General features: G+C 39.1%; 3 protein-coding genes across 9 annotated transcripts in view; 2 read left to right on the top strand and 1 right to left on the bottom strand.

Moving 5' to 3' along the window:
• pdca (phosducin a) overlaps nucleotides 1-980 on the bottom strand; it is a 33468-nt gene extending 32488 nt beyond the window's left edge. Inside the window, exon 1 of one of the 2 annotated variants that reach the window (XM_028593656.1) lies at nucleotides 773-980. The gene's annotated coding sequence lies outside the window, so the exon portion shown is untranslated. Of the gene's footprint in view, nucleotides 1-768 lie in introns of both variants that reach the window. The other variant, XM_028593657.1, reaches the window with a different exon arrangement.
• Nucleotides 981-2258: 1278 nt separating this feature from the next.
• rab36 (RAB36, member RAS oncogene family) lies at nucleotides 2259-8088 on the top strand. Its single transcript, XM_028593913.1, has 11 exons — nucleotides 2259-2382; nucleotides 2569-2652; nucleotides 4227-4316; nucleotides 4499-4572; nucleotides 5248-5349; nucleotides 5451-5515; nucleotides 5647-5698; nucleotides 7105-7186; nucleotides 7274-7364; nucleotides 7484-7597; nucleotides 7689-8088. Exons 1-11 carry the CDS (start codon nucleotides 2305-2307, stop codon nucleotides 7748-7750), a joined length of 894 nt encoding a protein of 297 aa, XP_028449714.1. The 5' UTR covers nucleotides 2259-2304; the 3' UTR covers nucleotides 7751-8088.
• A 3469-nt stretch (nucleotides 8089-11557) lies between these two features.
• Nucleotides 11558-21517, top strand: part of depdc5 (DEP domain containing 5, GATOR1 subcomplex subunit) — a 32244-nt gene continuing 22284 nt past the window's right edge. For 5 of the 6 annotated variants that reach the window (XM_028592509.1, XM_028592513.1, XM_028592514.1 and 2 more), the window contains exons 1-22: nucleotides 11558-11845; nucleotides 12367-12434; nucleotides 12539-12626; nucleotides 12722-12768; nucleotides 13298-13398; nucleotides 13490-13573; nucleotides 13663-13712; nucleotides 15705-15774; nucleotides 16596-16674; nucleotides 16792-16853; nucleotides 16938-17007; nucleotides 17094-17166; nucleotides 17636-17739; nucleotides 17850-17924; nucleotides 18249-18383; nucleotides 18517-18578; nucleotides 19085-19158; nucleotides 19262-19331; nucleotides 19450-19486; nucleotides 19844-19964; nucleotides 20094-20317; nucleotides 21313-21513. In XM_028592509.1, coding sequence (XP_028448310.1) covers nucleotides 12377-12434; nucleotides 12539-12626; nucleotides 12722-12768; nucleotides 13298-13398; nucleotides 13490-13573; nucleotides 13663-13712; nucleotides 15705-15774; nucleotides 16596-16674; nucleotides 16792-16853; nucleotides 16938-17007; nucleotides 17094-17166; nucleotides 17636-17739; nucleotides 17850-17924; nucleotides 18249-18383; nucleotides 18517-18578; nucleotides 19085-19158; nucleotides 19262-19331; nucleotides 19450-19486; nucleotides 19844-19964; nucleotides 20094-20317; nucleotides 21313-21513 — 1885 coding nt within the window. In that variant the 5' untranslated portion in view covers nucleotides 11558-11845; nucleotides 12367-12376. The remainder of the gene's footprint in view (nucleotides 11846-12366; nucleotides 12435-12538; nucleotides 12627-12721; nucleotides 12769-13297; nucleotides 13399-13489; nucleotides 13574-13662; nucleotides 13713-15704; nucleotides 15775-16595; nucleotides 16675-16791; nucleotides 16854-16937; nucleotides 17008-17093; nucleotides 17167-17635; nucleotides 17740-17849; nucleotides 17925-18248; nucleotides 18384-18516; nucleotides 18579-19084; nucleotides 19159-19261; nucleotides 19332-19449; nucleotides 19487-19843; nucleotides 19965-20093; nucleotides 20318-21312; nucleotides 21514-21517) is intronic. The other variant, XM_028592511.1, reaches the window with a different exon arrangement.

Raw genomic sequence — 21517 nt, forward strand, 5'->3', positions numbered from 1 at the left:
GTTCTAAAATTCAAGATCCAACCACAGTCCGACTGAATCATTCACCCGGCTGTGAAGCGTCTTTGAAGCTCCATTAGGCTAATTAACGACGTTTGGCTAATTAACCGTAACGTCACCCAATACATGTTTACATCAAGATGCCATCGCTGTTTTTTTGTAAAACTCAAAGTTCATAAATGCTTCTCTTTACAGGTCCAAATAAACTCTACATTAACCCGTTTTAGCTAAATTACAGTTTAAAATTATTATTTTTGTATCCGAAATCATGCTTAATTAACCAGTTTTATTCACCCTAACCTTACAAGTCAAGGGCGCAGGTGGTCTCCGGACAATCAGCTATCAAATTGGACAGATTTATAATTTTGGAATAATTCTCTTGAGACAGCTTTGCCCGATGAGTTTCACTAATTTAGATGACTTTACTAGCTAAAATAGTCAAGCTTCTTAACATTATGTTAAAGATATTGAAACACATCGTCTGTTAGCTAGCGTTAGCATGGTTTTATTCACCCCTTGTGAAGGGGGCAGGTGGTCCCCATACAAAGTGCTAATAAATTGGTCGGAATAAAAAAAATTGGAAGAACACACTTGAGAGATTATTTTAGATAATTTGCTTAAATCAAGCTTCTTAACATTATGGCAAAGCTATTAAAACACATTGTCCGTTTTCTAACGTTAGCGTGTCGCATTAACGTTAGCTGAGGTTAGCTAGCTATTTAGAACGTGGTCAAGCTAAGCTAACGTTAGCACAAAGTAAGGTTATCTTACCAACCTGTGTTCTCTTCATTACCAAACTCGGTAGACGTCCCAAACTCAAATAAACTGGCAAAACATGTTTTTAAACACAGATTATTGCTAAATAATACTAAAATGTAAAGCCAGTTTAGACAAAGTAGCTAAGCTTCGGTTGACCTTGTCGACACACACCTCGCGTTAGCTCATTATTGCGCTACTCGCCGCTCCCAGCATCCTCTCCTCTACTTGAGGTGCGTTCAGGTACTGGCGGCGTTTGGAATTTAAATAGGTGTATTACAACATCTTTATAAAGTCTATTGTTATAACCAAGTATTAATTAAATCAGTAGGCCTACTGTCGTTCATCAGTATAGCACAAATAAATACATACTATAGTGGTAAGAGTTTGGATGTGGAAATATCGTAAAGGTTAAAAGACAGATTGTAATCTCCAAACAGAGTAGGCCTACACAAAAGAAAAAATAATTAAAACTGTAATTAAGGATTTTTTTATCTGGATCACTTTCTGTGATTTTTCATTTATTAGATACAGTTTAGAGTGCGAAAATATTTATTGAGACTGAAACGAAGCGCATTCAATTAGCAAGAGTGGTTGGCGTTTTTGCAGAATAAAATGCCCAAGCCTTTAAAAATAGTGGATCCACAGGACAGCTTTAATCCACATATAAATAAGGATGCCCAAACACTATGCTGTAGGACTCTAAGGACAGTTGGCAGGAGAGAACAGTTTGAAATAAATGTTGTCAAATAATGAATGCATAGTGAACGGGTTAATCCTGCTTTTAATGTTAGTGTATGTCTTGATGTTATATTACAGTGACAATAATAAGATTGTTCGGTCCCTAACCCTGCATAGGTCCCACTTCATCACGTGACACAGGCACTACATTATGGTTGACATGGAAACGAGCTCCACATCAAACCAATGTCCGGGCTTGCAACTGCAGCAAGCGAGACGCGCAAAGTAACCGAGGAGATTTTTTTTTATTTTATCCGTGGTGAGTACAAGCCATTCACAGTCTTCGTGATTTGAACCACGGTGTATAACAGAGCGCCATTTTGAGAAGAAAAAAAGCCGAAACCTGTGAAATAACCAAATAACTGGTAGTGCAGTTGGTTGTGGTATCTGCCTGTCGCCGCCTGTCTGTCACGGTAAGATAAACAAAATGTGACTTCCGTTCAGGACCTTCAAACTAAAACCGTAAATCTTTGCTTAGAGTGTAATGCAGTTGTTGGGATAGTACCATAGGACCTTGTTTTATACAGACTATGGATAGGACAGGGGACAGGAAATACAAAAACACTGAATATCAATACAAAACACAGCATAATTGGTAATACAGACTGCACGTATAGGGTGAGAAACCATCGCCGAGAACATGCTCTCATCATTTTTATCCGACTTTTGCCAGTGTGTTTTTGTTTTGAAGACTACGTCACATTACTTCCGGCCTTGTACTTGGCTACTTTACAACGCAGAAGCCGCACTAGCATCTTCTTAAACTACAGCCTAAAAAAATAGCTGTGCTTGTCTGTAACCCCGTTATGGATGTTGTCACTGATGAACACTAGCGACCACCTTTTATTTGATTGTCTGCCACACACACACATTGTACTTTATGTAGATGTACGTAATGAAGCTAAATGAGACTCAGAATTTGGGACCTGCATGGCGCTCTAATCTAAACGCTGTATTTGGTTCAGAGAACATTATGACCTTTGTAAAAATGCACAAACAAATTGAAGGAGTGCTTGATGTAGTGTTATTTATATAGGCCTAAGGCTAACTTCTGTGTTACACACTCCCTCACAGGTCGCCATGCAGGATAACAGGAATAGGATAATTCCGTTCCCTCCTCCCATCAGCAGAGACAGAGTCATCTGGGAATTCCCAAAGGTAGGTCCCGTTTTTTCGATACATGTATTTTTTGTCCAATATACTGTGGTGATAATGGTCTGCTCCAGTACAATACAGGTCAAAGAAAACCCTTTACTGTGAGATTACTATGGTTAAAATGGTTGGAGCGGCAGTCTAGAAGATGTTCATTTTATTGGATATGTGTGACTTAACTGACTTTCTCAGATAGTGAAATCAGTGTCAGACCACAGCACTTAGGGTAATTCCCCTGTTGCAGTCAGCTCCCCAATCCCAGACTCAGTTAACATATGCTTCTGCCCTCTTAAGCCTCTCCAAAATATTACATTAAGCACTTTATTTGGGCAGGAATCTACAGTGTTTAATAACTTCTTCTAACTCAACTCACAACTGTCAAACCCAAACCTTAGTGTTTCTATTCAATTCTATATAACGCATGCCAGTAACAGAATAGTTGGAAATATCTTAAATTGTGTTGTTAAGATGAAATGTCTCACGTGAACGCACAACCTTTGATGCTCCACATGTTTACATTATTTATTTTATCACATATATAAAATGAGTCGTAAAGTTGCCAAGTGGTAGTAAATGTACAGTGTAGGTTTTAGTTTGTCTATGAACAAATGCTGCAGCTCATCAAGACCAAGGGGAGTTCTGTCTTGCTTCTGAACTGCTGGGTACAGTTAAGGGGGCATCAACGTCCCGGCCACGGTCTCGAAGCTAAGGCAGGAACGGTTAACTCCCAGTTTACAACTAGGCTTTGAGTTAGAGAGTGGTAGAGCTATTAGTCAGTGTGAACTTTAGTTTGCGTGATTTGTTACAGTACTGTTATTGACAGGAGATCAGGAAGATTCATATTTATTTTTCAATAAAAATACAGATAAGGAAGATTAGATTATTTTCCCATATCGTTCAGCCCTAGTTTGACTCCTAATATATACCAAAAAAAACTTTACTTACTTACTAATGACTTTGGTGGTCCCCTGACTTTTTCTAGTGCCATCTTCAAATCAAAATGTTCTTTTCCTGTGATATCTCAACATCTCCCAGCTTCTACCTGATGCATTGGCACAAAATACAGACGTTCGTGGTTTCCAGACAATGCATGCTACGCATGTCAACTTTGGTGATCCTCTTACTTTACCTCACGTGCCACCATTAGGGTGACATTTTTGTGGTTTTGATTGAATGTCTTAACAATAAATGGATTGTCATTAAATTTGGTACAAACATCCGTGTCCCACTCAAGATGAATTTTAATAACTTTGGTGATCCCTTCACTTTTCATCTAGCTCCATCATTAGGTCAAACGTTTAGTTTGTCCAATACTTTGGTTTATGACTAAATAACATGCAAAACTAATGACATCCCATCAGCCTCAGCTGTACTTTGTTTATTATTATTAATAAGTTAATGTTGACATTCTATCCACTAAACACGGTAAACATTATACCTGCCTAACATCTGCATGTTAGCATTTAGCTCAACGCATAGAGCCTCTAGCATGGCTGTGGACATATTCTTATTGTTATAACATGTATTCAGTGGCTTTGTGCAGAATTAATGTCAGTTATATATGGTCCTGTTCTTTTCAGTGGTACACGCCTAATGCCTCTCTGCAGCTGAAGAAGGACTGGGACATTCAAGCTAAAGCAGCCTGTAAAGATGGAGCCGACAGGCATCAGCCGTGAGTCTCCCGCTTTGGGTTAATCCATCATTCGTAGCTTTGCTTGAACATCATATGAAAAGCCTTTACAGACACAGTGCTTGTATGTGTCCAAGACAAATTTCCTTCGGGACTATAAAGTTAATCTTTTCTTTTCTTACATCTCACTGATGTTAAAAATCTGTTGTCTTCTTTAAAGGTGGGACCGACAAAAAAATGTCAAAAGTGGTGGTTGTTGGAGACCTTAATGTGGGGAAGACCTGCCTCATTAATAGGTACTTCATCAACAATTAGCCAATTAAGACATAACCTGTATAACTTAGATGACGATATCAAAATCAGATTTGTTTTACTGTACCGCAGAAAGTGGACGAGTTCTTCAGATTAGTGTTTCCCAACCTTTTTGGCAAGTGACCCCTTAAAGTAAAGCTGTGATCCTTCATCACAAGTTGCATACGTCTGTGGGTAGTGGCCAGTTCAATTGAAGAGTAATTTGTCCTTCTCAGATTGTTTATTTGAATACTTTTAGGGGCCTATACATGTAAATATTATCCAGTTATTTAGAAGCAAAGGGCAAAGACCAGAAAGATACTGTATATCGCTAATGATGTGCCTCAGAAATGTTTTTTTCTGCTTCAATGTCATGCTATTCGTCTCATAAACAATCAGATTTATCTTGTGACTTTATTGGAGGGTCTCGACAAGATTGGAAAGGCTGGATACCATTGCTATAGCATTTATATAGAAAGTTTAGAGCATTTCTCTTGCCCATATTAAACACAGTTATCTGTTGGAACTGACTGATGGTACCGATAAGAAGCTAAAAAACCCAAAAAGGAAACAGAATTACAGAATAGAACAGACCTGTTGCTGTTTTAGTTAGTCTGAGTTCTGACCACCATCGACAAAAAGAAAAAAACAACAACTTGATGTGTTTATGCTGTTTTCAGGTTTTGTAAAGATGTATTTGAAAGAGACTACAAGGCCACCATAGGTGTAGACTTTGAGATTGAGAGGTTTGAGATATCTGGAGTACCTTTCTCCCTTCAGATGTGAGTAGTCTGATTTTAAATAAGTTATTCTGCATATATGTAACTTTAGAGTACTTTCTGTTTTTGCCATTCATGCTTACTTTTTATAAATGTTTTTGTAGTTGGGATACTGCTGGCCAGGAAAAATTCAAATGCATCGCTTCTGCATACTACAGAGGTGCTCAAGGTAAGACGTTATTGTAATAACTAACTCTAAAATAAAAAAAATGGATGTGGGTCTGATGCTAGGTGAGACCCGTTTACATTTTTTGCTCGTGTTAAATAATAATACTGAAACTTCTTGTCCATCTTTTCCAGTCATAATCACTGTCTTTGACATGGCAGACATTAAGTCCCTAGAGCATACACGGTAGGTCGGATTTATAACATTATCATTGGGCTTATTCTACAGTTGTGGACTATAATAACAATAATGCACTGTGTTTGGGAATGGAATATTTTATTAATCTAGCAGTGTGGGATCCTCCCCTATAGTCCAATATTACAAGACCAGACTTTGTCTGGAACATCACATATACAGTTTGTGATCACTCTTATCAATATTGATATATTACCCACATCTGAGCTGATCTTTTCTGGAGGCTGATGTGGGGCAATTTCATTTAACGGAAGGCTAATGTAACCATACCTGAACTCTGACCCGGACAAGTCGGGAAAAGACAGCAGATGGATGGATAGAATCAGTGTCTTAGATTTGACAGCAGCTATAGTAAATCTTTTTATATTAACAATTGGATCACACGTCTACTTTAAATTTGAAAGGGGTTGCTCATAGTGATGAACCGTCGGAGAATTATCTCTCAACTCTACAGTTCCTTTTAGCTGTACAGAGCTTTATAGCTTCTTTCGCACATTGTCGATGCTGTTTGCTGGCCCACAACCTTTACTGTTTTGGTTCACTCTCACTGCTGTCATCAGCCATTGCAGGCAGCTAATATTTTGGCAAACAAGCTCTGATTGACCCACTGTACACTACCTGCCTATAGCACTAAACAGCAGACAGACACAGTTGGAGACTAGCAGGTTAACATAGTGGAGCATTTAGCAGCTAAAGAGCCAGATATATTTCTAAGGGTTTGCTGGGGACCAAAATCAGAGCTATAGGAGAGTGAATATTGGCCTTATACTCATTAAGTGGACAGAAACATGATTCCAAATGAACGCTGGTTGTTGCACCGCCTGTTGCAAGACATCTGTGTCACAAAATAATCTGAACTCAAAGGTCCACTTACTACCTTTTTAACTGCATCTCACAATGACACTTAAGCCAGCGAATGGTGCCATCACATACTGTAATGTAGCAATGTAGCTACATAGAGTGAAACTGCAACAAAAAGATCTGGTGAAGATGTATGACCATGCTAAGTCTAGGTGTAATATATTGTATCGGTCAGACGTTTTTAGCCTGATAATCAGACTGAATAGGCATTTTGTTTTACTTTTATTCATAATTGAATTGCTGAACAAATAGGAGACGTGGGTGATGATTCAGAGATCTGGAACCAGGCTAAAAGTCTCATCGGATAGCCAAGAGATATTTGAACAGTTGTTGTTGATCACTTTCTGCAAACACTGATATTGCAGTATCTAATGATTTTAAAAACTGAATCAGCAACCCATCTTCAAAGACATGAAGAAATATTTAAATAAATATTTACATCCATCCAACATCCATTATTATCTATCTATCTAAAATCCAGTGCAAGAGCATGTTGTACTGTAAGATAACGTAAGAACTTTATTTTGTTTTCGTAGGCAATGGTTAGAGGAGGCCATGAGCGAAAATGAGCCTGACTCCTGTTTTATTTTCTTGGTTGGCACTAAGAGTGACCTGCTGGTGAATATATTTTATATTTTATATATATATTTTGCAGATTTTCACAAACACAATTTTCTTGCAGCACCCAACTGTCTTGTTCTTAAGCCCTTAGAAGAAAGACAGAGGACAGAAAAAGATGCCATCCAGATGGCAACAGAAATGCATGCAGAGTTTTGGGCTGTTTCAGCTAAAACAGGTAAAACCAAGAGCTCACACGTGTCAGTGCTGGATGCTACATAATGACAACATGAATACAATGACTCTGGGCAACGCAGACAGCCACTGTAAGAAACTCTTCATTTGTCTAACTTTCAGGGGAGAACGTGCAGGCGTTTTTCTTCAGAGTGGCGGCTTTGGCCTTCGAGAAGTGCGTACTGAAGGACATGGAGAATGGGGTCCCTGCTAGTATCGGACGTGGAAATAGCATCAGTAAGTAATGACTCTACTCCTAACAAACAGAGATGTTGGTAATGGAAGCCTTGAGGGTATACAAATCTACCCTTAATGTTTGTCTTGACAGAATCAGATCGCGTCAACCTGGATGAGGCCGCGCCCCAAGACACGAAGAGAAGCTGCTGCTGATGAAAAGAGGAACTTTCAAAGTGAGCCGCTTAGCAGAGCGGAACCAGACAGATGCTCTATTCTGAGCTTCAGCTGCAGAAACGAAAGTGACTGACCATGTTCCACTGGTCTGAAATGTGCCTTAGGACATGTTCCATTAGGTTAAGTTACCAAAACTGCCATGTATTCTGACGTTTGAAAAAGGTTCAACCAATATGCGCTACTGAAAGCCAATTGTTATTGGCTTGAAGCTGACAATAATGGACTCTTTTTGCTGATACTATATGTTATGAATTTGACCTTTTTTATGGGATAGTTGTCAGTATTTTTTTCTCAATATCATTTAGACCATGGTAAACCCAAGATAAAATATTATACTATGGCAGTCTCCTTAAAAGGTCCCATGGCATGAAAATTTATCACTTTATGAGGTTTTTTAACATTAATATGCGTTCCCCCAGCCTGCCTATGGTCCCCCAGTGGCTAGAAATGGTGATAGGTGTAAACCGAGCCCTGGGTATCCTGCTCTGCCTTTGAGAAAATGAATGCTCAGAAGGGCCGATCTGGAATTTTCTCCTTATGAGGTCATAAGGAGCAAGGTTACCTCCCCTTTCTCTGCTTTGCCCACCCAGAGAAGTTGGCCCACCCATGAGAGAGAGAGAGACATCATGGCTTTCAAACGAGCAAAGAGGCAGTTGGTCAAGAATTTTGGGAAAGAGACTTCAGATACAGTATTAGGGGACCACTAAGGTCTATATAAAAGCATCCAAAAAGCAGCATGTCATGGGACCTTTAAAATCAGTTTATGGTCTGATTAAGGTCTTCTTCTTGGTCAATCCTAGCCTGGATGCCAGCCGAATTTAGCCCCGCCCACAAAATTCGAGGTCGGGAAGTTCGGTCTAGAGCCGGTTAATTAACCCGACTCGTGTCACTGAGCCGGGAGAATCGAGTGCCATACGTCAATGAACCGACTCACTCCTGTTTTTTTCTTTTACTTCATTCGTGCCGTTATATGTCAATGGTTGCAATGGTAACCGTGCAACCGGCCGGCCCGCTCGACTCTAATGTAATCAAGCGGTGTCTTGGTTCTCGGCAAGTTTTGGAGACCGCGCACCAGGCTACTGAACGAGACCGTAAGGACCGAAACCGAGGGTAGGCTACTGCACGAGTCTATATTCAATCGGGTGTCTAGGTTCTCGGCAAGTTTGACTTATCAACCGATAGCAGAAGCCTTTATTTCTCGTGTATCTTAGATGATTGTGTACATACAAATTAATAGATTACATTATTGATGGATATCACATACAAATGCACGTTATGTTATCTTAGTAGTTATGTTAAGTTAAATGTTTGTTACGTGATAGGTAGGCTGTCACCAGGAGACCTGTGCACCAGACTACTGAACAAGACCGTAACTGTGGCTAATGCATGAGTCATGTAATCAAACGGGTGTCTAGGTTTTCGGCAAGTTTGAGTTATCAACCGATAGCAGATGCCTTTATGTCTCGTGCATTTTAGAATTGTGTTCGTGGAAATGCATATGCTATACTACCAAGGGGAAAGTATTAGGCCTATATCACATACAAATACACGTAATGTTATCTTGATATATATGTAAAGTTAAACGCGATCACCCCCCGCCGCCGCCGCCGCCGAGGGCACGCGAACCGGTGACCGAATCTATTAACTTGGTAGGCCAACCAACAACCGTCCGGTTGAACCGACTCTCGTAAAAGAGTCGGTTGTCCCAGCACTACCAGCCCGAACACTGAAAGGGTCCTTGTTTAAAACGTTACGTTTTTAACATTTTTAACATTCACTAGAAGCGAATCCCGAATTATTAAATTTGAAATGATGAACGCGCATAATGGACGCGAGCAGACCCACGGGACTGCGCACGCCCGCTCACATGACTGTTCTCCCGAGCTCACGTAGCTAGCTGTAATAATGGATATAGCTAATGGTTGTAATTCATCATGTGTTCTATTAATACGTCCGTGGTATTATCTTATGAAGTTATGATACATCCGAGGGATGTATGTATGTCGTAAAGCCTGTTATGTGGATGTAACGTCATTAGCGTTTCCCAAACTGGCGGGGCTATCGGCTAGCTAGCTAGTTGCTAACATCAGGGTTATATTAAGATCATGCCTACAAAACGTTACAACAGATAGATTACATCGCCTTGGTTCTCTCCTATGATACATCCGAGGGCTGTATGCTGTAAAGCTTGTAACTTGGATGAGAGATGAAGCCATGGATGAGCTCTGTTCACCAAACTGCAGGCTAACTGCTAGCGCTAGCTAGTAGCACGACATAATGATTAAATCTCCTTGGTTGTCGGAAAGCTGATCAACAGTAACAGAATCAATCACGTCACCAAAGAACGCTTGGGTTGAATTTGTTGAGGTGTAGATTCCACCATCGCGTCTGTTACAGAAGATATCGACAGCGCATTCATTTTAAAATCCTCAGCGGAGGAGCCTCAGTAGCGTTAGCGATATATGGTGGAGAGACATAGAGAGAGACTGAAGAGAGGGACCGCCGGCGCTAGAACCAAGCCGTGAATCAGAGAAATAAAACGCGTTTTCGTCGATCCATCTCTAGAAATGCAACTGTAGCGAGCATGTCACTATCATTAACGTTATCCACATTTATATTTACAAGAAACAAATGATATATCCAGCTTCAAAAAAGTCTAAAAGTCGGAAGTTAGAACGAATGCATTGTGCAAAGAGTGGTTGCTATGGAGACGATACACAGTGTTGAGTTCCGTTGCTCTGATTGGTTGGAGGTCTATCCAATGAATGCAGAGGCATTTATTTTCCTGGTTCGGTTGGAACACGCCCCATAATCACAGCCCAATGGAGCGGTTTCAGACTCACATACTTAGAATCTGAGTAGGACCACGTCAGGCTAGGTCAATCCTGCAATATTTGTAAAATACAAACTCTATTATCTGCATCATTTCAGAGCTGGATAGTAATGGACTTATTTGGGACAGGCCAATATTGTCCCTAGTGAAACCCTTACATGGATGCTTTAGATTTTCTTTGCTACTGTAGTAGTTTTTTTTTTCTTCTTTTCAGTATTGTTGTGAAATATGTCTCACCCATTACTGTGGGTGATTAAGGTTTAATAAAAGTTTATTCGTTGGAATTTTGGAACAAGGAAACAAAACCATTATGTTTCCTTTTGAAAAAAGTATATACTAGTTATAACATTATAATGTAATTTCTTAAAGTAATATCTTGACTCATTTAATCAAAAGCTGACAATAGTAAGCAGCTGTGCATTTATGAAACCAGTATTGTTGTCAAAGCCTATTATGTTTAATAAAGTGGTTTATTAGCTGTCTGCACTGTTCTGTCATGATAATATTCACTATTATGAAGTATGGCTATGCAAGATTCCCAAGCAAATGTATCCCTAATGATTAGGACTTGCTGACCTACTGAAAAACACTGAATGTGTACAGTAAAGGCTTGCCTTGATGCGGTGGTCGAGGTATTTTAAAGATTAATTAAATATACACCTGCATCACATCCTGCAAGTGTATAATCACATCATTTATTTTTATTTTTTTTTACTGCACATCATAGCTGTATGTTCTTAGTGTTACATGTATTGTAGTACATGTACATACAATTTAAAATAAATGTGTAATGTGTGTGTTTAATGTGGTAGAATTCGCAGGTATATTGGAAAGAAACATGCGTTACAGTCTTCCAAAACAAAAAGCGAAGATGGTAATAAGCGGAGTGAGCTCTCTTCCTTTTCCAAGATAGTACCGGCGCGAACCAATCACATCACACATTTCCTGTTTTGGAGGAAGTAGCTACAACCCGTGTGAGCTAACGTCAGAGTAGTTAGCTAGTAAACTGCTTTCTATTTCCATCTCAAAACGGTGTCTCTAACGTATTTCAACTGTATGTAATGGATGTAATTCATTACATTAGTTACTGTAACGTTGGGGCTAGGGTTTGTTGACTTAGCTAGTTCAGTATCTGTTAAAGTGTCTCTGATTAAACGCACACGCTAGGCTAGCATGTGTCAACAATCCCAGGGCAGTTTGAGCTGCTAGGAGTTGGAAGTTGTTGAGGAGGGACTGCTCAGGTACTGCTCTATTTATTAAATGTGTTTACTTGTTCTAACCGATCTACTTTAATGTCTAATTGTGTACTTCAATACGACAATAAGTTATCCTAAAACATGTATACCTTTTTAAATGTATGGTAGGTCTGTGTGAAAGAGAGAACGTGCATTACTTAAGGCAACGTCAAAAGTTAACGTAGCTACTCCTTTCAAAAAGGCTGGCTGGCAGCTCATCATGGGTCAACCGCTAACTTTAGTAGCCCAAATCAGTTTCAACCACTTTACTTCAGCCAATTAAAACGCCCATTTCGGATTAGTTTGCCTAAAGCTCACCATAGACTTCCAACTACACAACTGTGTAGAAGACTATAATAAAATTATATTAAATGCATAAGTGTATCGCGGCGTTACAATGGTTAATCTAGTAATTGAGTTTAGAAATGGCAAGCCAATCGAATCACCAGAACACGTACCAAAGCTCATGTGTTAGTTTGCCTGCAACTTTGAGAAATCACAAATGAACTTATGATTTTGATCCCCAGCTGGTTCATTATGAAGACCAATAAGTCATACAAGCTTGTGCTGCACAAGAAAGGCTTTGGTGGTAGCGGTAAGGAAGAACTTGCAACTCATGCAGTCAAAGTTAATTTTTCTTTTATGAAAGATTGTTTTTTTTTTTTCAAATGAACTTTTTTTTTTTTTTTTTTTGAGCAGATGATGAGTTGGTTGTCAACCCAAAAGTTTTCCCTCAAGTCAGTCTAAGGGATATAATCGAGATTGCACACCCCACAGATGAATACAGGTGAGCTTGCATATTGAGAGGATTGCTGTTGTGATACCACTTACATACAGTATTACATATACACTACTGAGCCGATAATCTCTTTTGAAATTCAGTCCTCTCCTGCTGCAAGTGAAGAGCCTGAAAGAGGACCTTCAGAAAGGTAAATAAATTATGATCGAACACTGTATGCATCTTTGCTATATTTCAAGAATTCAATTAGGCAAGATCACATTAATATTATTATTTTATAATAATAATAATAATAATAATAATAATAATAATAAAAGAGTATACAGCTGAAACGATTAGTTCATTAATCACATCGTTTTGCAGAAAATCAAGCTTTTTTATTTCCAAGTGGAAATGCCAAACAACCTAGTTCGTGGTTTTAAATGTGAGGATTTGCTGTTTTTCTTTGTCTTTTGTGATACTAAGCTAAATATTATGGCTTTTAGAGTCTTGGTTGGACAAAACAAGCAATCTTAAGACCTCATCTTGGGCTTTAGGAAACTGTCATGGCCATTTTTTTTTTCATGATCTTATCTCATTTTATTGATGGATTGAGAAAATAATTAGCAGATTAGTCAACAATGAAAATGCTCGTTAGTGCTTCTCCTATAATATACAGCATAAATCAGTGCAAATGTTTGTGATGGTTGCCTTGCCTGTTCATTACCCATGATGGATAGTTTGTTCTTCTCTAGAGACGATCAGTGTGGATCAGACTGTAGCACAAGCCTTTAAGCTGCGTGCTTACCAGGATGTCATTGTTAACATTGTCGACCCAAAGGTATGTTCACTGTGACCCTTCTGTGTCTCCACCATTTGTCAGTTGAACAGAATCTCTCATGTGGTTTTTATTTTTATTTTTTTCCTTCCAGGATGTTACACTGGACCTGGTGGAGCTGACGTTCAAGGACCAGTACATCGGCAGAGGAGACATGTGGAGACTAAAGAAGAGTCTGGTGAGACATGTGAAAGTTAAAGTGTCTGGGTATAATGTGCAATAGCACAGTTATGTGAAGATTAAACTTTTACACAATCTTTTTTCCAGGTGAGCACATGTGCTTATGTGACGCAGAAAGTGGAGTTTGCAGGAATCAGGTACTAAGCATTCATTTCATTCTGAACACTCCATTGCAGAAATGCATTCATAGTGACTTGATTGTGAAATAAATCAACATGTGTGTACACTTTTCTATGGTTGAGCAGCACCGAAAGCAGCAAACATACTGTACATTATGTGTAAAGGTTATCCCTCTGAGGACAAAATGCACCGCCGAGTCCAAGCGATGTTTAACAACAGTCCTATTCAAAAACCGATATTACAAAATTTCATTTTAGACATTTACTATTTTATTAATATATTACGCTTTTGTGAACCCAATACTTTTGTAAACTCATTTCAAGCACCATAACAATTGAGTTTAGGTTTGTTTTCACAAGAGATTTGAGAAATTTCAAAAAGCCAACATCAACTTTTGAGCTAAGTGCCACATTGCCTCTTTACACATTGCTCTGGAACAAATTTGGGCCTCACTATACAGAAAGCTGAGTTTGTTCTGAACATTTTGATATGAAACACAAGGGCAGGGTTTCCACGGTGTCTTAAAAAGTCTAAAAAAGTAAAAAACTTTTAGGTCTTAAAAAGTATTGTGTTCTAGGTCTTAAATAATTTTAAACAGGTCTTAATTTCCCTACCTCTAATGCTCATTGAAATGTTCCCGCAGCCCTTTACAATTAGGGGTGCACGATTCAGAAAATGTCACGATTCAATATTGATTTTTAGGCTCAAGATTCGATACAAATCGATTTTCGATTAAAAAACAATAAAAAAAAAACCCGATTCACAGTATGTACTGTAAATGTGGTTACTTTTCCCATGTGATTGTAGGGTGACCAGATGAGAATGGGTAAAATTTGGATTTTTTTTTTTTTTCCTATTGGTCTAATTAATGTTCTATCAGAGTATAACTAATTGAGAGTAAAAAAAAACAACATATACCATTAAAAAAATCTAGGTTTCATTAAAGTTGTGTGTTAAACAAGATGAAGAATTGTTTTTTGGAAAGCGTGGCTATATGTAATTTGCTGCCAGCATGGAGCCTGAAGTCGGGACCCCGCCCCCCGCTTTGTTTGCATCGCGGAAAACTGCAGTAATCCAGGGGTATTTCCCTACCCAGTCCTCCCCGTACCTGCAGAGACGTTTTTGCTTTTTAGTTACGTGTTGATCTTGATCGGGTCCCGGGACACCAGCCTGAGCCTCCATTTCAAAAATGAACGAATGAAAATTTGCGTTGCAACTTGCAGCCGATGGGAGCTGGCTGCAGGATGACTCAATCACCATGAACAGTTTTTAATGTTCTATCAGACTAGATCTACTCGAGAGTCAAAAAAAATAAAAAAAATAAAAATAAATACTCGAGAGTCTGCTTTTGAGACTTTGCTCTAAGGATTCGGGATTCGGGACAACTGCTTGGATTTCGGGACTGTCCCAAATTTTTCGGGACGTCTGGTCACCCTATGTGATTGCAGTAAACATACTATATATATATATATATATATATATATATATATATATATATATATATATAAAATAATATAATATGAATCAATTTTTGGAATGCTATAAATCGATTTTGAATCGGTAGAGCTTGAATCACACCCCTATTTACAATGTTCCTTTTTAATTATGTGGTGTTGTAGTTCTTTCTGTCTCTCTTCCAGTTATAATTTGCTGTATTACGACTACAAATAAGACAAACCTGCAACTTATATCGCAGCCAATATAGACACCAGTTCTATAATACCAATGAGGAAATTGGGTAATTGTTTCAGACAATGTTTCCGGACTCTGACATCTGACTTTTTTTGTTGCAATATAGGTCTTAAATTTCATTCATAATGGTCTTAAATATGACTTGGTGAAACCTGCAGAAACTCTGATGGGTATCAGGTTATATGCAAATATGCTTAAAATGTGAATTTAAAAAAGAAATGTTACAATGCACTTAGACCCCAGAGGGTTAAGAAAAAAGCAAAAGAACCAGTTATGCAATGGTGATGATGACTGAAATGGTTGTGAACATTCTCCAGAGCCCAGGCCAGTGAACTCTGGGTGAAGGGAGAGAAAGTGACCTGTGGTTACATCAGTGAAGACACCAGGGTAAGAGCAGATGCACCCACAAGTACAACAATGAAGTAGTTGAAGTATTCACAATCTACGAGTTTGATCTTTTTCATGTAGACCGTAAAAGTGGATGTTAGTGTTAGTCAGTTCACCACAGAAGTGTGTTGTCACTTAGTGTGGAAGACTTGAAAGTAGTCTGGGATTGCTGGAATGTCACATTGAAATTTAAAATTAGTTTCTGTTAAGGAAGTTTTGACTCACCACACTGATTAGGGCTGGGACGATATGCTTTTGTCCCGATTCGATTCTTTCACTATACACAAGTGACTATTAGGTTTCTATTGCAGTTTTCATGCATTGCAATTCTAGAAGTATTGGATTCGATAGTATTGAGTATTGCGATTTTCTTTTCCGTTAACAAAAACAAAAGTTGAATAATACACTTCTAGACACAATATATCATGAGACATTTCTAAAACACTAATTGTTTTCTAAAAAGAATGCGCATCACTTGTCTGACATTTATTTCATTTGTAGTACAAGAAGTACATAACATGGATTTTCTGCATTTTCTGTTTTCACTGTAAATGGATATGATGTAGTCGCAGCCGGCAGTACCATATAAACCAAAAATATTTAGGTGAATCATTGGTAAAATAAATAAATAAAAAATAATATTGATTCTGGGCGAAAGAATCTGTTTTAAAAATCGTCGCAAAAAACAATTGCGTCAAAAAGTCATAGTTTAAAAGTCAAAGGGACCTGACTCCCTTTGACTTTTAAAGCTTGCTATTAAATAATCACATATTTATTTATGTTATTCATCATTCATTTCTCTTAAATGCCTTGTGACACAGGTGGTGTTCAGATCCACATCTGCAATGGTGTACATCTTTATCCAGATGAGTTGTGAGATGTGGGACTTTGACATCTTTGGTTAGTTGGACCACTCTGATTTGTTACTCGCTCTGTGTCAGGTTTAATTTGTTTGTTTTTCAGTGGCATAGAGGCTCTCTTGGGGGAGAATATCTTATTTGAATGTTTTGCTCTCAGGGGATCTCTACTTTGAGAAAGCTGTAAATTGTTTCCTGTCAGACCTTTTCGCCAAGTGGAAGGTTTGTGATTTCTTTTCTGTTTGCCTTCATTGTAACATTTTCTTTCAAATAAGAAACCAAATCAGTGTTTTAATGTTGAAACAGGAGAAGAACTGCAGTCATGAGGTGACAGTTGTGCTTTTCTCACGTACATTGTACAGTGCCAAAACTATTGGTGAGTCTGTTTTTTTTTATGTTGTCACAGTGAGTTACGATGCATATTAATGTCTTCATCATTAATACAAATATCATTTTCCTTAGATGAATTCCCTGAGATTCTGAGAGGGTCCATCAGACAGGATCCAGAGGGACGTTTTTATGAAGACTTCTACAGGTAACCATAGTTACTGTACATTAGGGCTGGGTATCATTCAAAAAATTTTGATAGTGTGACTTCGATACCTGTTCCTGAACGAAACTTTTTATAATACAAATTTTTATGAAATCCGTTTTAAAGGTCCCATGACATGCTGCTTTTTGGATGTTTTATATAGACCTTAGTGGTCCCCTAAAACTGTATCTGAGGTCTCTTTCCCGAAATTCAGAGGGGGCGGGGGGGTGCTCACCGACGCTAATGAGATTTACTCCTTAGCTATTGAAATTTGGTACTGAATGGAAAGGCCTTTTTTGATACTCAAGGCTAAGGAGGCAATTCGGTTGATGCCTAAAAAAGTATCGAAGTTCGGTACCCAGCCCTATTGTACATACTGTAGCTTTTCATTTCATGCCTTACTTCAAGTTCATCTAAATTAGCGACTGGAAGACAGAGGTCTTTTGACGGCGCTTAACTATTTTGTGATCAGGGTCGTGGCTCAGAACGAGAGACGGGATGAGTGGACATCCTTACTGGTCACGATCAAGAAGCTCTTCATTCAGTATCCCGTCCTGGTGCGGCTGAAAGAAGCAGGTAGTGAATAAGTCAAGTGTTTTGGCTGACTAACAGATCTTTGGATCAGGTGCCTTTTTGTAAACAAAATCCTGCATTGTGTTTTTGTTTTTTTTTACTTTTCGTGCCAGATGGTTTTCCTGCTGGTTACAACTCCACTGCTGCACAAGGAAACTACCTGGAGGCCATTAACCTTTCATTCAATGGTAAGAAGTCTAATACAAAAACAGAACTGCTTTTAGAAAAAGAAGAATTTATTTAGCCTACCTGAAAGCAGGTCTTTACCAAAAGACTTTGGATGATATCTGTTTGTGAAATTGTGAACATGTAGGAGCCACATAGCGTATGTTGTTTATGGTCTCATTTATATTATTTATTAATTATTATATTGTGCACTTTGTTGGACTGCTTACACCCGCAACATATGTCTATTAATATCCAAAGTCAATTACACATAAGTGAGTGTCTTTCACAGGTTACTAACCCGAAAAGACTAGACGAAAAGCTGACAATCACCGTGTCTCCCACAGTGTTTGACAAGCACTACATAAACCGAAACTTCGACCGCACCGGCCAGATGTCAGTGGTCATCACACCCGGGATGGGAGTGTTTGAAGTCGACCGCCTGCTCATGATTCTCACCAAGCAGCGGATGATCGACAACGGTGAGTGTGACGATACAAACACACTTCAAACACACGGGACTTCAAACTGAACAAATGTATTTGTTAACAGAGAACTAAAGGTCCACTGCATGCAGTTCATTATGTTGCTGACCCATACTTTTCCCCTCTTCAGGTATTGGTGTAGACTTGGTGTGTATGGGGGAGCAGCCGTTGCACGCAGTTCCGTTATTCAAGGTAACCCATTCAGAGTGTAAATCTTTATACATATACATGTTGGCAGTGTTCTCCCCAGGTTTGGGGAAGACTTAAGTGCATGTATGTTGCAGGCGGTTTAGGGGCCCTCCTTCAAGAAAATGTGACGTTTTTTTAATAATCAAAAATACAATTTCGCATTAATTTGGACCTTTTATTAATACCATATCTGTGTCTAAAACGTTGGAAAAGCTAGATCAGATAATAAATAAATATCACTCAAAAAGCTTAAAGACAAAATTTGCCAAAGAAGTCCACTGGGAACCAACTACATTCATTAGATCTGCAAAAAGTAATTTATTTAGTTCTGATGCTCACATTGATTTTACAACAAGGGAATTTCCCCAGTGTGGGATTAATAAAGTCTGTCTTATCTTATTTCTCATTTATTCGTCTTTGGTGAAGCCCCAAATGGCTTGGGTGCTGCACCTAAGCCTTATAATGTTAGGGAAAACCCTGTTGGTTTCTGATGGTCATTCTCTCTGTAGCTGCACAACAGGACGACACCTGGAGACTCTCGCGTGGGCGACGACTACAACCTTCCTCATTGGATCAACCACAGGTAAAACAACATGACTGATAAATAAAGATACATTTAAATTCTATGCAGAAGTGAAATCGAATGATTTATTTCTTGCTTGCATCTTTTTCTTCCACGCCTGCAGCTTCTACACCTCCAAAAGTCAGAACTCTTGTAGCTCCTTCACACCTCGAATCAAACTGGCTGGTCACAAGGTGCAGACACTTTTCTTTTTATTTTGTTCCAGCAGCAGCACTGTTATTTGACTTAAATTAATTGAAAGTAAGTTTTTGTATGTTTTGACATCTCATTAAAAAATGAACTGTCTTCTAGCTCCATGCTGAGAAATTCAAGAGCAGCAAGGACCACAGTAAGTTGTGACCCTTTATCTCTCTGAGACATTTTTCAATTCTTAAAGCATGAATTAGATGACGACTTTATTTTTATTAGGCATGCTAGGGATGAAAGTGTCAGCCTTTCAGTCTGTCTGTCTTTCCACCCCCATTTGGTCCAAATCTCAGCATCTACTGGATTGAATTACATTTTGCACAGACATTCATAGTATGAATCCCATTGACTTTGGTGATCCCCTGACTTGTTCATGAGCTTGACATTTTTGGATTTTAGTGAAATGGCTTCGCAACTTTTGTAAGAATTACCATGAAATATAGTACAGATATTCATGGAGGCCAGAGGATGAACCCTAATGATGCTCATCCTTTTCCAGCTCTCTGTGCTCCAAAGGACTCTGAAAACAGCCTGCCTATTCAGGTGGACTACGACGCCTATGATGCTCAGGTGTTCAGACTGCCTGGGCCTTCACGCATTCAGAGGAGCACCACCTTCAGGTATCTTTCTGCTTGCACAACGCTAAACTACGCTCCATCAAACGCAGAGGGCAGAGTTATCCTTTCTTTTCTTTCCGCACCATATGGACCTTTAGCTCCGTTGAACGGTAGTGACTGTGTGTCTTTCAGGATGGGTCGAGACAAAGATACTAGTGCGAGGAAGAGCTGGGGCTCGGTGGACATCAGCGCAGGCATAGGCGCGTCCCCGCCTGTTCGCTCTGGAGGTCCGGAGGAACAGCGTAGCCTGGCCTCTGATGACAGTCTGGGCACTGTGTCCAACATGCTGCTTATACCCCGCATGCCTCCAGCACAGTATGAAGTCAGCAGCTCCCTGGGATACACCAGCACCAGAGGTAACTCCTCCAGATCTTAAGGGAAAAAAGCTTACGGTACAAGCAGGGTTTCCACGGGGTTTAAAAAGTCTAAAATTTCTAAATCAAAATGTAAGGCCTTAAAAAGTCTAAAATTTGGGCGCCTGGGTAGCTCAACTGGTAGAGCGCGCACCCATATACAGAGGCTGAGTCCACAACGCAGCGACCTTGGGATCGGCTCCGACCTGCGGCCCTTTGCTGCATATCATCCCCCTCTCTTCCCTTTCATGTCTCCATCTGTCCTATAAACATAAAGGCCTAAAATGCCCCCAAAAATCTTTAAAATAAGAAAAAAGAAAAGAATAAAGGCCTAAAAATGGAAAAAATAAATTATCTTTAAAAAAAAACCAATTGTTTTAACTTTAATAAAAAAGTCTACAATTTGCTAAAATATTGTGTTCTAGTTCTTAAATAATTTTAAACCGGTCTTAATTTTCCTACATCCATGTACGATACCTCTAATGCTCATTGACATGCTCTGGCAGCGCTTTAGAATATATATATATATATATATATATATATATATATATTTATTTTTTTTATTCCATGGTGTGTTGGTAGTTTCTTGAGCTATTCAAAATATAATTTGCTGTATTACGATTACAAATGAGACCAACATGCAACTTAGATTGCAGCCAATCAGCTTTCGTGTTGTTATTATTGCGAGACTCTTTCGGATTGTTCCACAGACATAAAACTGCTTTTATTCTGTAGCTTTGGGGAAGTACAAGTTAAGCCATACTTGGCTTGAAAAAACGTTTCAGACGATGTTTCAGGACTCTGACATATGACTTTTTTTTTTGGTATGATGTCGTGATATAGGTCTTACATTTAATTCATAATGGTCTTAAAAAGTCTTAAATTTGACTTTGGTAAAACCTGCAGAAACCTTGACAAGGGATGTGATAAAATGTGCTCCATCTCTTCCTTGTCTCCATCCCATTCTTCACGTGTTGTTTTGTTTTTCCGTTGTTCAGAGTTGTTGGAGAAGCTGATGGACCCGCTGCGGGACTCCAGTGCCCCGGGCAGGTTCACGGTGGGAAGTGCTGAGTCCACCCTGCACATCCGTCCAGGAGGTTACACCCCTCAGAGAGCACTCATAAACCCCTTCACCCCCTCCAGGATGCCCATGAAGCTCACCTCCAACCGGCGGCGCTGGATGCACACCTTCCCTGTTGGTGA

This window comes from Perca flavescens, chromosome 12 (genome assembly GCF_004354835.1).
Source record: "Perca flavescens isolate YP-PL-M2 chromosome 12, PFLA_1.0, whole genome shotgun sequence".
NCBI classification, from domain to species: domain Eukaryota; kingdom Metazoa; phylum Chordata; class Actinopteri; order Perciformes; family Percidae; genus Perca; species Perca flavescens.

Coding starts and splice junctions, on each gene's coding strand:
- rab36 (XM_028593913.1), top strand. CDS start 2,305: ATGTTGTCACTGATGAACACTAGCGACCACCTTTTATTTGATTGTCTG. Junction 2,653..4,226: donor TCATCTGGGAATTCCCAAAG/GTAGGTCCCGTT, acceptor TGTTCTTTTCAG/TGGTACACGCCTAATGCCTC. Junction 7,187..7,273: donor GCACTAAGAGTGACCTGCTG/GTGAATATATTT, acceptor CTTGTTCTTAAG/CCCTTAGAAGAAAGACAGAG.